Source organism: Falco peregrinus, chromosome Z (assembly GCF_023634155.1).
Source record: "Falco peregrinus isolate bFalPer1 chromosome Z, bFalPer1.pri, whole genome shotgun sequence".
NCBI classification, from domain to species: Eukaryota; Metazoa; Chordata; class Aves; order Falconiformes; family Falconidae; genus Falco; species Falco peregrinus.
Genome location: NC_073739.1, coordinates 58,357,748 through 58,372,012, shown reverse-complemented (window position 1 = coordinate 58,372,012; position 14,265 = coordinate 58,357,748). Strand labels below are relative to the sequence as shown.

The window sequence follows — 14,265 nt, the reverse complement described above, 5'->3', positions numbered from 1 at the left end:
CCCTCTCGGCACCCAAAAGAAGAGTCCCAGAGGCCAGGCTGCACCGGGGTTGACGTGGAGAGCAGAGTGGGTGGACTTGGGGTGCTGCAGGTGTTGTTTCCTTCTGATAGAGGCACCCAGTCGGATAGATGCGTGATGTGCGGCAGTCTTTGCTCGTGACAGATCCAGACTAGCCATGCCCCAAGGGCATGCTTAGTGAGGTCCACAGGCTAAGTGCCTGGTGGTGTGTAGAAATGTTATAAGTTAGTTGAGCTAGAATTAAATTGTTTTAATACTTTTTTTTTTCCCCATCCCAAAAGAATCCTAAAAGCAGGCTTTAATTTACCCTCAATTAGCCTTTCCTTTGGTTTCCCCTTGCAAGCATTTAACATTTCAAGCAGTTACAGTCTCCCAGCAGAAATTCAACATTTCTGTGTTGTTATAGCAATCTGTATTGTAAAAGCTAAGAGAAGTAGCCACTGGTTCAGTTTGCTTCTCTGGCACTTAACTTTTGCCTCTCTACCGTGTTTCAGTATGAACTTGGGTGATTTACCCAAGCAGGCTGCCTATGGATGGTGTACAGGTGCAAATGCTGCTTTTCATATTTGTGATGTGCCCACTGTAGGGGTTTGCACACTTCTGGGTACTCTGCAGTTTCATGGGCTGTTAATTTATGTTTACAGATTGCTGGAAGAAGATCCAGTAGTTTGCTACTACTAATCCTAAACGATTGTTTTTAGGAAGGTAAACTTCCGCACATCTGGCTGACAGCAGCTGGAAGGGACTGTTAAGGCAACAGGTCTTTACAGATATTACCCTGTGATCAGACTGTACTTTGCTTCCCTAAACCTTTGCTGTGTTACCCAGGATATATATGTATGAATGTCTATAGACAAATATGTGTTATTTCTTCTGTTCTCATTTCTGTGTTCTCACTCTCTTCCCCAGTTGCTGTAAGTCAATAGTAACTGAGGTCTAATTCTAGTGTATGTCCTTATGTGTATTTTCTAGCATGTTGTTGCCTTCAACTTGGCCTTCCTTCCCAGTGCTTCCTTTAGCTGGCCATAGCTCGATTCATAACTTTTGGTACACAGAGGGGAAAGCTTATCCTCTGGTTTTATGGATTTTATAGGTGAGTGTTGTGCGAGCTCCAGGAGAGCTGCAGAATTCTTCTACAGCCTTCCGAAAGATGGGACATGTGCACTGGATTGAGGCACAGAGGAAGGAGTGGAGCTCCACCGCCTGCTAGAATAGTGCTGTGTATTTTCTGGTCCTTCTGCAAGCCCAGCCTCCTTGTCTTAGGCAGATACAGACAGCTGAGCCTGGCTGGAGAGTGCCTTGGAAGGGAGGACTGAGAGTTTCAATTTGAGAGCGGCATGGCTTAGTCTTTGCCCAGTCCTCCTGGGAGCGTTTATTTTGCTGACTAAGGGCAACACAGCATTCAGCAAGTGGAATGACTTGATATTCCAGATCAAAAAACTTGGTCTGAACTTTTTCAAGAGGGTGTGAAGTTCTTCCACCACCTTGTTCCTCCTTTTGTGTCATTGACCAGCTTGTGCATTTGCAGAAAGCAAATTATTTTAAGTCTTTGAAGGTGTAAAGCTGCCCCAAACAGTTTCTTAAAGGGAGAAAAAAAAAAAAAAAAGGCAGTGAAATACACCAGTGGAAAACCCGTCCATTTTCTGGGTGGGATACAAATATTGCTGTCATGGATCTAACTACCAATCCCTCTTCTGGTCCAGCAGTAGATAAAAGCAGATGCAGAGAACAGAGTGATGGTCACAAGAAACATTTTTATTGGTAAAAAATTCCTGTCAGAAGTCTTGGCAGCTGGTAATTGCCTGATGTCATGGTTCCAGGGAATTTAGCTTTCCATCCGTATTTATGTATTGGCAACAGTAACTGTGGAAACTCTCAACAGCTAGCTGATTGCCTAATTCCTTCTTGAATCCTGCTGAGCTCATGGTCTTTAATGTGCTTTGTGACAGGCTATAGTTACATGTTGTGTAAGAACACATTTTGTTACACAATGCAAATGTGTTTCCCTTTGACTTGTTGGATGTCTGTTTTCTTCGAACATCCCTTGCTTTAGAGGTGCACAGGATAAATAAAAACCCATTCACCTTCTCTCATTCAGCACTTTGCATGCCAGCCAGTAAGTGCCTTTACCAGGTTAGATGCTGTGTATGTGTGTATATAGACCAGCTGTGTGATACCTGTCTCAAGATAAGATCAGTCTCCATTAATTTCCTCAGGAGTCTTCTTGCATGTAGAAGAGAACATGCAAACATTTTACAAAATAAGGCAAGACGGCAATGCCAAGCCCCCTTCCCACTATAAAATCTTTGTGTAAAAGATGGAATGCTGGTCCTGCATATAGTATGGTAGCAACTGAGAAAGCAAGATAACCAGAGGCAGCGTCTTGTCAGTGCTACCCCAGATAGGTGCTTCAGGTAGCTCTAGGTGCCTGTTCCTATCTGACACGTGTCATTTGTTCCCTCCTGCTCTGGAGAAGACTGTGTGTACAGTACACTGTGATGTCTGAGTAGGGCTTTGTGTGCTGCATGTGGTAAGAAATAGGGGTTTTGCACTTGAATGAAAACCTGATGAGATTTGTGGTGCCCCTTCTGTCCCGAGGGGTTTCATTCCCTGGTCTTGTACTGTTCCTCATGAAATTCTGGTCTTCTACAGAAACTAACTTCATCCTGGTTAGAAGCAAATGTTTCATGCTTAAAGAACAAAGCCATTGCCCTTGTACTGCTATGCCAAGCCTGGCTGTGAAGTGTAATGGTGGTAACAACAAGGGAGTATGAATTTCATGTGATAAGGATGGCACAGGAGGGTCAACGGGATATTGGTGGTGGTGAACTGCACTGCTGGAGAGATGTTGGAGTGCTTCCGAGTGGTTGGGGACACATATGGCCTGATACTATCTGGACCACTGTTGAGATGGTGACATAGTGTGTTTTGTAATAAAGAATAAAACCAACCCCCCCATGCAAACAGATGGGGCTAATTGCTGGCTCCTGATGCTCTCATGTGACCAGATGCTAGCCAGGATCAGGGGGAGGTCCTCCATAAACAAGGGAGTCAGTGGAGGAGCTGAAATTTCTCACCAGTGCACCTTAATTCCTTCTTCCACAGAGGATTTGAACCATGTCGCCACAGTCTTCTGGATTTCTGACCTCTTTACATGGGACACTAGCATCTAGTGCTTGGCAGTGCCAAAAACCATAGGAATGTTCAGCGAGCTGACTGTGGATCCTTTGCTCATCAGCTGCAAAGAGGGAGCCCTCAGGACTCTCCAAGTGATTTCTTGCACATTGCGGTCTAACTCTGGACCACACCGGGCTCTGGTGATCTAGATTGGTACCTTCAGTCAGAGAAGTGTGATGCGATGGTGTTTTTGTTGGTTTGCCTAGAAACAGCATGTTTGGCACTGCGTGTGTCCAGGGCTACCATAGATAGAGGAGAGGGGGTTTGGAGCAGTGGAGAATATGCTTATTTTCCCCCTCCTTTTTCTTTGTCCAGGCCGCCTTTTTAAAGGAAGTAGAGAGCAAGTGAAGTTTCACTCCCTGGATGAGGTGATCCTTGTTCAGCCTGGAATGGTAGCGATCATCCTTGGTAGCCAAGGAGACCACTGGTCAGAGTCACAGGGCGGGCTTCACAGAGACATCACACCACACAGAGAGGTCTTCTCCCTCCAAAGAAAAACAGGGCAGGTTAGCAGTGTTCCCCTCCACAGGGCTTCCATCACATGGCTGGAAACCTGACTTTGGTTAGGAGCAGCTTTTAAGAGCAACTTTTCTCCAGGAACACAGAAGGAAATAGGTAAAGGGGAGAGCTGAGACATTGAGCTGGGATTAGTTTGGAGAACGAATGAAGGAAAGCGCCTGCTGGGATCTTTCGCTTCATGAAGAGATAGATCTGTTTTTTCCCTTTGTTAGCATACCTGGAGGCTGTTTGTAAAACCTGCAGGGAGCTGCTGAGCTCTGGCTTCTACAAAATAGGTATGTGTTGGCTTACCCTGCTCCCTTCCACAGTCTATGCCTGGCATGCCCAGGAGAAACAAGGAGGTGGCATTTCCTTCTTTCTGTTGCCCCCAGAAAGGAAATATAAAGGAGAAAGATGTGTAGGGAAAGAGAAAGTCAGGGAGAACAGATTCATGAAGCAGCTGTACCTCAACAGGCTGTATTTTAACTGAAGCTACAGCTTGTGAGACCTGACAGTGGTGGGAATGCTAAAGATGCCTAAATTAATCTTCCAGTAAGTGTTGCATGCACACCTCAATACTTGCTTTTACATGCATACGTGGGATCTGCAGACATCTGAGCCACTTCTAGTGACCCCACCATTTTATTCACTCCAAAGCATTCCGGAGCTGCTGCCTCTCGAAAGAAAATATTGGAAACTGTTAAATTTAGAGACAAAGCAGAACTTAGTTTTAGATAAGTAGAGCTAAGTTTAATGCTGCACCTGGATGTGGACTCTGGTCTAATTTTAATTCAAGGCTAGCAACAACGCTGCTTGCACTTAGCTGGTTAATCAAGGCTGTATATAGCTTTTCTTGTGGTCATACCTCAGTTGTTAAATTGCTACACAGGAATGTTATTAAATACCCTGCTGCATAAAAAGTGGCCATGTGTGTGTTTTTGGAGTCACATCTGAGGTTGTGTCACACAGCAGAGAACAGCATGGATGTGCTATTGCTCACTACTACCCCTCCTGCCTTCAGAAGGTTACATTATATACTCAGTCCAGTGAATGGAAGTGCTGTGTCTTCATCCATCTCTTTCTTCAGGGCAGGTTTGCAGTATTTTCCAGAAGGAATCTCGACACAGGTAGGACTTTGGGCTTGTCAGACCCTGTTGGGAGAGGACAGGAAGGAAATGAATTTCCCCTTGGACATCTTCATGGGCCAGCCCCAGTGTTACAGACAACGAGGATGGTCTGACTGAATTCTTAAGCTTTCAGTTTAATGCTTCTTTTTAACAAGAACACTAGTATCTACTGTTAAGCACACATTCTTTGCAGACTCACAAGAGATCCCCTTGCTGCTCCCATTGAATCCCTGGAGTTACTTGGGAAAATAAACAATCCTTCCTACTCACTTAGAAAACAGTCATGTTTCTGCCAGTGCAGGGGTTACTGTACTTCAATTTGTGACTCATAAGAAATTAAAAAAAGGTTTGGAAAATAAACAGTGGGAGTCTTGTTTCAACACTCTTATTTAGCTGGAAATGATCTGAACTCCAAGTTGGTTTATTGCCTTCAGTCAGCTATTTCTGGGGAATAAAATCTTTGCCTATTATTGTGGTCAAATCTGTTTCTGAATTAATATGATGATTAAGGAGAAACTGCAGATTTCCAGTGCCCTGTCCTGCTAAGGTGGTGTTTATACTGTGGACAGACCAGTGTGCACATGTCTTTGTTAGAAGCTTGATTGTCTCTGATGCTTAGTTCCTGATTTAAAATACCATCGTGTCTTTGTTTTCTTGCAGAATGAAGAGACACAAGTGTCCCTACAAATGTCCATCACGAAGGAAGATCTTGATCCTGTGTGTTACGGGGTGGCTGATTGCACTGCTGAAGCTTCTCCATGTCGAAAGACACTTTTTTCCCTCTAAGGGCATTTATTTGGTTGAGCACTTCTTGAGCACTTCTTCTTACGTTACAAACAGGTATTCCCACCTTAGAAATGAGATCCAGTATGAGATTAATTGTTCATCTATATATGAACAAGATCCCCATGAAATTGGCAAGAGTTTAGAGATAAGAAGAAAAGAGATAATTGATTTAGCTGATGAAGATGTCGTAGCAATGACAAGTGCTTGCCATGTGTATCGTTCACTTAGGAAATACCACCTTAAACCTGTTTCTCCTGAGGAGGAGAATTTTCCAATTGCCTATTCTTTGGTTGTTCACAAAGATGCAGTAATGGTAGAAAGACTTATACATTCACTGTACAGTCATCAAAATATTTACTGCATCCATTATGACCAAAAAGCAGCAAAAAGTTTCAAATCTGCTGTGAACAATCTGGCTAAATGTTTCCCCAATATTTTCATTGCGTCAAAATTGGAGACAGTGGACTATGCACATATTTCACGTCTGCAAGCAGATTTCAATTGTTTGTCTGATTTGATGGACTCCTCAGTTCCCTGGAAGTACGTTATTAATTTGTGTGGCCAAGATTTTCCTCTGAGGTCAAATTTTGAATTAGTCGCTGAACTGAAGAAACTCGGTGGAGGAAACATGCTGGAAACTATAAAGCCAAGCAGCAGCAAAAGAGAACGATTTACTTATCACTATGAACTTATGAAAGTGCCTTATGAATACATGCAGATGCCTGTAAAAACCAACATTTCCAAGAATCCGCCACCTCATGATATTGAGGTATTTGTAGGCAGTGCCTATTTTGTTCTAAGCCGAGCATTTATTCAATATACCCTTGAAAGCTCTCTTGCAAAAGATTTTTTTGAGTGGTCAAGGGATACATACTCTCCAGATGAACATTTCTGGGCCACTCTTGTACGTGTTCCTGGAGTCCCTGGGGAAGTTCCAAGGTCAGCCCAGGACATAACAGACCTACAAAGCAAAACTCGTCTGGTGAAATGGAATTACCTTGAAGACCATTTGTATCCTCCCTGCACTGGTACCCACCTTCGCAGTGTCTGCATCTATGGGGCCGCAGAGTTAAGATGGCTTCTGAATTATGGGCACTGGTTCGCCAACAAGTTTGACTCCAAAGTAGACCCTGTCCTGGTAAAATGCTTGGCAGAAAAACTGGCAGAACAACAGAGAGAGTGGGTATATTTGTCCTCTGATAAATACTTTCTGCACATAAATCCTGTGAATGCCTTGCTATAGCAGCACTGTATTCCCTGTTGTCAGTACTATGTACTGTTAAGCACAGTGCCTGCAGTTCCTCTGCCTTGACCTGCTGCAGGATGTTGGCAAGCGAAACATACATTCTGCATGAAGCTCAGGGGCCTGGAGAGCCAGGTGCCTGGGCATTTATTTATGAAAAGTCTTGCCTTTCCTATTAACTGTTTTGTAACTTGCCATAATAATCCTGTAATTGTTCTTCAGAGTGATTCTGTGAGGGTAAGGTTTGCTTTTGGAGGCTCTGCTGGTGTCTGTCCCAATGGAGTACTTTAGAAATGTGTTTTACATCAAGTGTGTTTGCGTCTTTCCTAAGAAACTCCAACGCCTGTCCCCTTTTCCTTCACTTTTGTTTTTCTTAAAGGTATGAAACAAAGACCTCTGTATCTGCTACCTCAGGAAAACTGGAAGTGCCCAGCTCACAGACAAAACCAAGAGATCCGCATGACACCAAATGAGCCATGTGGCCTCACCTGAAGTCCCAAACTGCCTGTCTGTGGGAGCTAACAAAGACCTTTGCAATGTGACTATGACTGGATGATACAAGGGAAAGATCCTTAGATACCATGTTGTCTGTAGCATCGTTCTCTTCTCCCAGCTCATTTGTCCATTACTTTTCCTTCTGTGAAGCGTGTGCTCAGGTGCTGTGCCCTGCCTATGAAATCAGTGGTTGTTGATTGAAGCAGAATTAGGTGGTGTTATCCTCTGAAGGCAGTATACAAGCATGCCCTACAGGCAGTCTCTGCAGCCCCTTACAGTAGACATCCATGCCAAAAGAGGTTGATCTTCATTTCTCCCTCTGCCTGTAGAAATATCTTCCTCTGTGTGTGTACTGGGTTTGCATGGTAGAGTTTTGGTGGTGGGGGGGCTGCAGGGGGGGCTTCTGTGAGAAGTTACTAGAAGCTTTCCCCATGTCCAATGGAGCCAGTGCCAAGGCTGAGGCCATCAGCAGTGGTGGTGGTGCCTCTGGGATAGCATATTAAGAAGGGGGGGGGGGGGGGCGGGGAGGGCAGGGTGAAATCTGTGCCAGCATAAGAGAAGAGTGAGGCTGTGTGAGAGCAACAACCCTGCAGACCCCCAGGCCAGTGCAGAGGGAGGGCAGGAGGTGCTCCAGGCATCAGAGCAGAGAGATTCCTCTGCAGCCCGTGGTGAAGACCATGGTGGGGCAGCCTGTGCCCCTGCAGCCCATGGAGGTCCACAGTGGAGCAGATATCCACCTGCAGCCTGTGGAGGACTCCATGCCACAGCAGGTGGTTTCCTAAAGGAGATGGTGACCCCAGGGGAAGCCCGTGCTGGGGCAGGTTTGCTGGCAGGACCTGTGGACACTGGAGCAGTCTGATCCTGAAGGGTGGCACATCACAGAAGCGTTGCACGCTGGAGCAGTGTGTGAAGAACTGTAGCCTGTGAAGAGGAATCATGCTGGAGTTTATGGAGAACTGTCTCCTGTGGGAGGGACCCCAAGCTGGAACAGGGGAATAGTTTGAGGAGGAGGGAGCGGCAGAGACGGCGTGTGATGAACTGGCCGCAACCCCCATTTCCCAACCTTCTGTACTGCTCTGGGGGAGGAGGCAGAGAAATTGGGAATTAAGTTAAGCCTGGGAAGAAGGAAGGGGTAGGGGGAAAGTGTTGTGGGTTTTTTCTGATTTGATCAGCAATGAATTAAACCAATTTCCCCAAGTCAAGTCTGTTTTACCTGTGATGGCAATTGCTGAGTGGTCTCTCCCTGTCCTTATCTTGAACACAGAGCCTTTCGTTATATTTTCTCTCCCCTGTCTGGCTGAGGACAGGAGTGATAGCGTGGCTTTGGTGGGCACCTGGTGTCTAGCCAGGATCAACCCACAGGCACTCTGAAATCCCAGTCCTCTTGAGACAGTATGTCTACACACTGTAGGTAACAAGTGCTATTTCTAATTAGCGTTCCTCAGTGTGATGCTACGATGAAATGCAAAACATGTGAAGTCAAGTGGTAATCGTAAGAACAGCCATATTGAACAAATGAAGACCTTGTGCAGAAGTGTCTTTGTGTGCAAGTCTTGTTGCCTTGTGCCACCATGATCCCAGGCTGATGGGGGCCTGAGCAAGCCTTGGTTGAGCTGCAGAGCATCTGTTCTCTGACAGCCTCTGCTTCCCATGGCCGTGCCAGGCCTCCTTGGTAGCGAAGCAGCTCAGGGGCCTCCTCGCAGCTGGGTCCCCATGCTGCAGCATGAGAGAAGTTTGTTAATCCAGGGGTCTGCAGAAACTCCTGCAACTCAGGAACACCTCTTGGCATTTTGGGGGTTTGTCTGGGATGTTGCTGTGCCACAAGTTCAGTTTCGGTGATTCCAGTGGACCCTGGGATCTAGCTTGCTCCACGCCACTGTCCTCTTTCTACCCATCTGGCTTTTATTAAGGGGCCTCTTCCCACAAGTGACTTGGGGATATCTCGTCTTATTGATCCACAAATGGTTGCAATAACGACCATGTCTCATACCCATGACCAATTTTGGGTTTTTATTTGAGTTGAAAGAATGAAGTAATTTTTTGGTCTCAGTTTTTGTTTATAAATGTACTCATGGTCAAGTCATCTGTGGCTTGAGATTGGGTTTGAGAGTCAGGAATCATGGGCCTTTTTCCCCATTTGTAACACTGATTTCTTATGAGACCACATCTAAGTTTTCTGTTCCAGCTGTTCTAGCTGTAAAATGGGAACAATTATGTTCTATTACCTTGCTAAACACTTCAAAACCTATGGGTGTTGCGGGTGGGTTGCACAGTACTAATTGCTTATTAAGCTATTTATGGAGTCTGTGGATGCACAGGTCAAGTACTTCTTTGATGTACTGATTCTGAAATAAATGAAGCTTATTTTTAAAGTGTGTGTCGCTTACTTGAGTGACTTCCCATGTCTGCCCAGGGCTGTCCTGACTTGATGCAATTTATAGATACTTTGTAGAAAATGAAATATTGACAGTATTTACAGATTCATGCATCAGTACTTGTATATAGAGAGTTCCCCTGTGGACAAAGGGTTGATAAAGAGGATGTTAGGATCCCAAAGGGCCAAGCCACTGCCTTCTGCGCACATAAGTTGATGTGTAATGATACATTTAAAATTTTTTCTTTACTTAAACTGGCTTTATGTATGTATATACACACATCCCCATTTGTGTTTGAGTGGTTTGCTCTACCGTAAATTTATAAAAACAATCCCCCAGCACATTTAACTTAAGTAAATGATTTTGAACAACATGCAGCTTTGTGGTACTTTAACTGAATTGGATGGAATGATGCCTGTAATTAGTTTGAAATAAGGCAGCTCATGCTTCTCTAGATAGTGAAGAAGTGGATGCAGATATGGCACAGTGTGAGGCAACATCACCACTACAGCTGTATGCTTGCTAGCTAGGGAAGTAAAATTTCTACAGGCACAGTTGCAACTTTATGAAGTGCTGATTTTCTAATGAATAATAGATATTTCTGTTTTTTGGAGGTGACTTTAAAGGCTATTCAAGCTTGTAGAAAGGCAGTTCTCAAAAAATATAGGATCACTCAGTGTGAAAGATCATCTAGCCTAGCCCACCCTCCTGCTCACAACAGGTTTGACACTAGATTTGGGCTGGGTTTCTTTCTGCTCGGCCGGCAGTCAAGCACCATGCAGCCGCTTGCTCACCTCCTGCCACCAAGAGGGATGGGAAGGAGGATCAGAAAGGAATGTAAAACTCAAGGGTTGAGATAAGAATGATTTAATGGGTAAAGCAAAAGCTGCGCATGCAGGCAAAGCAAAACAAGGAATTCACTCACCACTTCCCATGGGCAGGCAGGTGCTCAGCCATCCCCAGGAAAGCGGGGCTCCATCACACGTAATGGTTACTCAGGAAAACAGACACCATAAAGCCAAATGTCCCCCTTTTTCCTCTTGCCCCAGTTTATATACTCAGCATGAAGCCGTATGGTATAGAATACCTCTTTGGCTAGCTTGGGTCACCTGTCCTGGCTTTGTCCCCTCCCAGTTCCCCATCCCTCCAGCCCTCTGGCTGGCAGGGCCCAGGGAACTCAAAAGTCATTGATTTAGTATAAACATCACCCAGCAACAACTAAAACCATCAGTGTGCTGTCAGCATTGTTCTCACACCAAATCCAAAACACAGCGCTGCACCAGCTACTAAGAAGAAAATTAACTCTGTCCCAGCCGAAACCAGGACATTGTCACAGGGAGTTTCAGATCTCTGAGGAAGATTCTGCAGCCTTCTGGGGCAACATTTGCCAATGTGTCCAGGAGAAAGAACAGCCAAAGTATAAGTTCCTTAACTTTTGAGTAATTTTGTGGTTTTTGACTTCTCGTTCAGCAGTGTAGATGCAATACCAATGCCTGTATCATAGTTAAGTGATTAAACTATCAGGGTGGGTAATGACTTCATCATTTACCTTTTGGCTTCATCATCTTTGTTCTTTACACAGGTAGGTCTTTCTTTGCTGAAAATGGACCCGAGGCATGTTCTGCAAACACCTTCTTTCAGTGAGAGAGTTTATGTCAAAGCAAATAGGAAGTTTTATTCGGACTGAAATTTAAACTGTAGGCAGTTATCTGCTGTTCTGTTCTCACAGGATTTTTTTTTTTTTTGGTTGTAGTAAAGCTCAGACACACCTTTCCTCTTCCCTCTCTTCCCCTTCCTCACTTCTCCTGAAAAAGATTCCTCTTATAAGTTACTTCATGAATTTGAAATACATGTATGTTTGTATGTATTAGATGGTTACCTCTGTCTTTGTTCTGCCAGTGCTGGATGGAGCACCTGGACTATCAGTTAACCTGATTTTCCCATTCAGGAAGGATGCATGGGCAGGGTGCTAGTGCTGCTCCTGTCGGCACTGGTGCATGGGTCCAACCCATTGTTTTGTTAGTGGCTGAAAACAGCAAAAATGCTGAATGCGTTCTAACATGGAAAAGTTAAGTGAGGAAGGAAAGGAAATAAGGAGGTTTAATGGAAGAGTTGCAGAGGAAACGTTTGTACAACTTGTCTTACTAATGAATTTATTAGGCTGGACATGGAGACAGGAGGATGGTATACACAAACATAAATGCCTCACTATACATTTTCTTTGATATTGGAGTAAAAGGATGTGAAAGGAAAGACGAGAAATTAGACACCTAATCTGTAATTGTAATTGAAACAGACTTGGCCTGTTCAGCATTTCTATGGCTGCTATCATTACCGTGGCATTTGAATCAGAATGTATAAACACGAGAAAAGCAGTATTTGGGCAGCAGGTGTGGAGTATATGTGGCATACTAGTGTGTGTTTACAATGAGACCTTGATTTTTAGTTCAGGTGTCATATCTGTTTCTATTTGGTGCTTTTACAGAACTTGCGTCATTCCTGGTGGTGGTAATTTCCACTCACATAGAAAAGATACTCAGAACAGTGTGATCTGTTAGTGAGATGTGGTAAATCTGTACTGAAAGTACCCCAGCACTGTTCAGTATTTCAAGCTGATAGCTGAACTCTCTGTCCTGGGCCTGTTTTTTCAGAAATACTGGGCTCTTCTATTTTCCTATGACTAAACTAATCTTTATAGTAGTAGTCCTTTTTAGAAAAGGGAGAAAGCAAAGCCATGAAACTTTGGAATGAGGGATTTTCTCAAGTGAGACAGTGTATTGGGTTTGCATGGCAAGGTTTTGGCAGTAGGGGGGCTGCAGGGGCAGCTTCTGTGAGAGGACCCCAGCAGCTGCCCCTGTGTGTGACAGAGCCAGTGCCAGCCTGCTCCAAGGCAGACCCACCGCTGGCCAAGGCCGAGCGGCAGCACCTCTGGGACAGCATATTCAGAAAGGGAAAAAAACTGTCTAACTGCAGTGATAGAGAGGAGTGAGACTATGTGAGGGCAACAACCCTGCAGACCCCCAGGGCAGTGCAGAAGGAGGGCAGGAGGTGCCCGAGGCACCAGGGCAGAGATTCCCCTGCAGCCCGTGGGGAAGCCCATGGTGAGGCAGGCTGTGCCCCTGCAGCCCGTGGAGGTTAGCGGTGGAGCAGGTGGATGTTCCCAAAGGAGGCTGTGACCCTGTGGGAAGCCCACGCTGGAGCAGGCTCCTGGCAGGACCTGTGGCCTTGTGGAGCGAGCAGCCTGGGCTGGGGCAGGTCTGCTGGCAGGTCTGCGCAGGGGGTCAGGGCATGGGGGCTGTGACCCCGTGGGGGACCCAGCTGGAGCTGGGTGTGAAGAGCAGCAGCCACAGGGAGGGACTCATGTTGGAGGAGTTCATGGAGGACTGTCTCCCGTGGGAGCGACCCCACGCTGGGGCAGGGCAGAGCGTGAGGAGCCTCCCCTGAGGGGGCAGGAGCAGCAGAAGCACAACCAGTGTCAATCCACCAGAGACAGATGGAGCCAGATGGTATATTGTAAAGGGAGACAGGGACAGTACCTTTTCTTGCTACAGGGCTGACACAAATGTGTCTTAGCAGAGATTTGCTTAAATTGAAATGCTTGCATATAGCACAGTTGCTGCTGCCATCTCTGATCAAGGAAAGCTAGACTCCAGTTAGTACATTTTGAAAACAAAGATCATTCAGGAAAATCTGCCTGGAGCCTGTATTTGTTTCTGTTGCAAAAAATAAATGCTGTGAAAAATCTTGAAAATTTATTGCATCTTGACAAAGAGGTTACAAAAAGACTCAGGAGACTGTGCTAGTTACATCAGCGAGGGGAGAAGAAGGAGCCCCTGATTTTTTTTGCTCAATGTTCAAAGGCAGGTCAATGCTTTTTATGATGTTTTCTGTGTTATTTTTAGAAACTAATTTAAAGATGTGCCAATTTGAAAAAGTAGTGATTTTTGAAAAAGTAGTGCTTGACTTCCACCTTGCAACTCAACTGTTTGCTATAACACATATGAGTTTATTTAAAAAGACTCTTCCCTGGGCTACAATTAGAGACTTCATTGCAATTTAATTAAAGGCAGCTGAGCCTCTTTTCTCTGCCTGAGTTTGTTCTTTGAGACAGAAAGGATAGCAAGTCTAAGCTTTACCTGGGGCGATGAGAAGATTAGAGAGTATATGGAGACTGCAGGTGGCATTATTACCACCACAGCATAACAGCTGGGAAATAAGAATAACTGCATCTTATGCTGTAGAGGCTCAAGTCACCATCTATTCATAAACATGATAGGAATTAGAAATCATACTGTTGGAAATAACTACATGGAAATAATATGGTGCTAAATTGCTAGAGGCCATGGAAATAATATGGTGCTAAATTGCTAGAGGCCATAGGAAATAGGATGAAAATACAAGTGGTATGTGCAATTTTATCTGATGCATGGAAAAATTAGCTGTAGATGAATTTAGACCTTTCAGCAGAAAAGTAGAAGTCCTCCTCCTACAGAGGTTCAAAATGGAAGAATTTACACATCAACTTCTTTTCTCCAAGAGACTTTAT

At 44.9% G+C, this 14,265-nt stretch overlaps 1 protein-coding gene across 3 annotated transcripts in view; it reads left to right on the top strand.

Moving 5' to 3' along the window:
* The window catches only part of GCNT4 (glucosaminyl (N-acetyl) transferase 4), a 68,368-nt gene that overhangs the window by 13,283 nt on the left and 40,820 nt on the right, over positions 1-14,265 (top strand). The window contains exons 2-3 of one of the 3 annotated variants that reach the window (XR_008744714.1): positions 5,481-6,785; positions 7,229-8,057. Coding sequence is in view for 2 of the 3 variants with exons in the window: in XM_055790318.1 (XP_055646293.1) it covers positions 5,482-6,785; positions 7,229-7,322 (1,398 nt within the window). In the remaining variant the exon portion in view is untranslated. Of the gene's footprint in view, positions 1-5,480; positions 7,159-7,228; positions 9,717-14,265 lie in introns of those variants that run through there. The other 2 variants (XM_055790318.1, XM_055790319.1) reach the window with 2 other exon arrangements.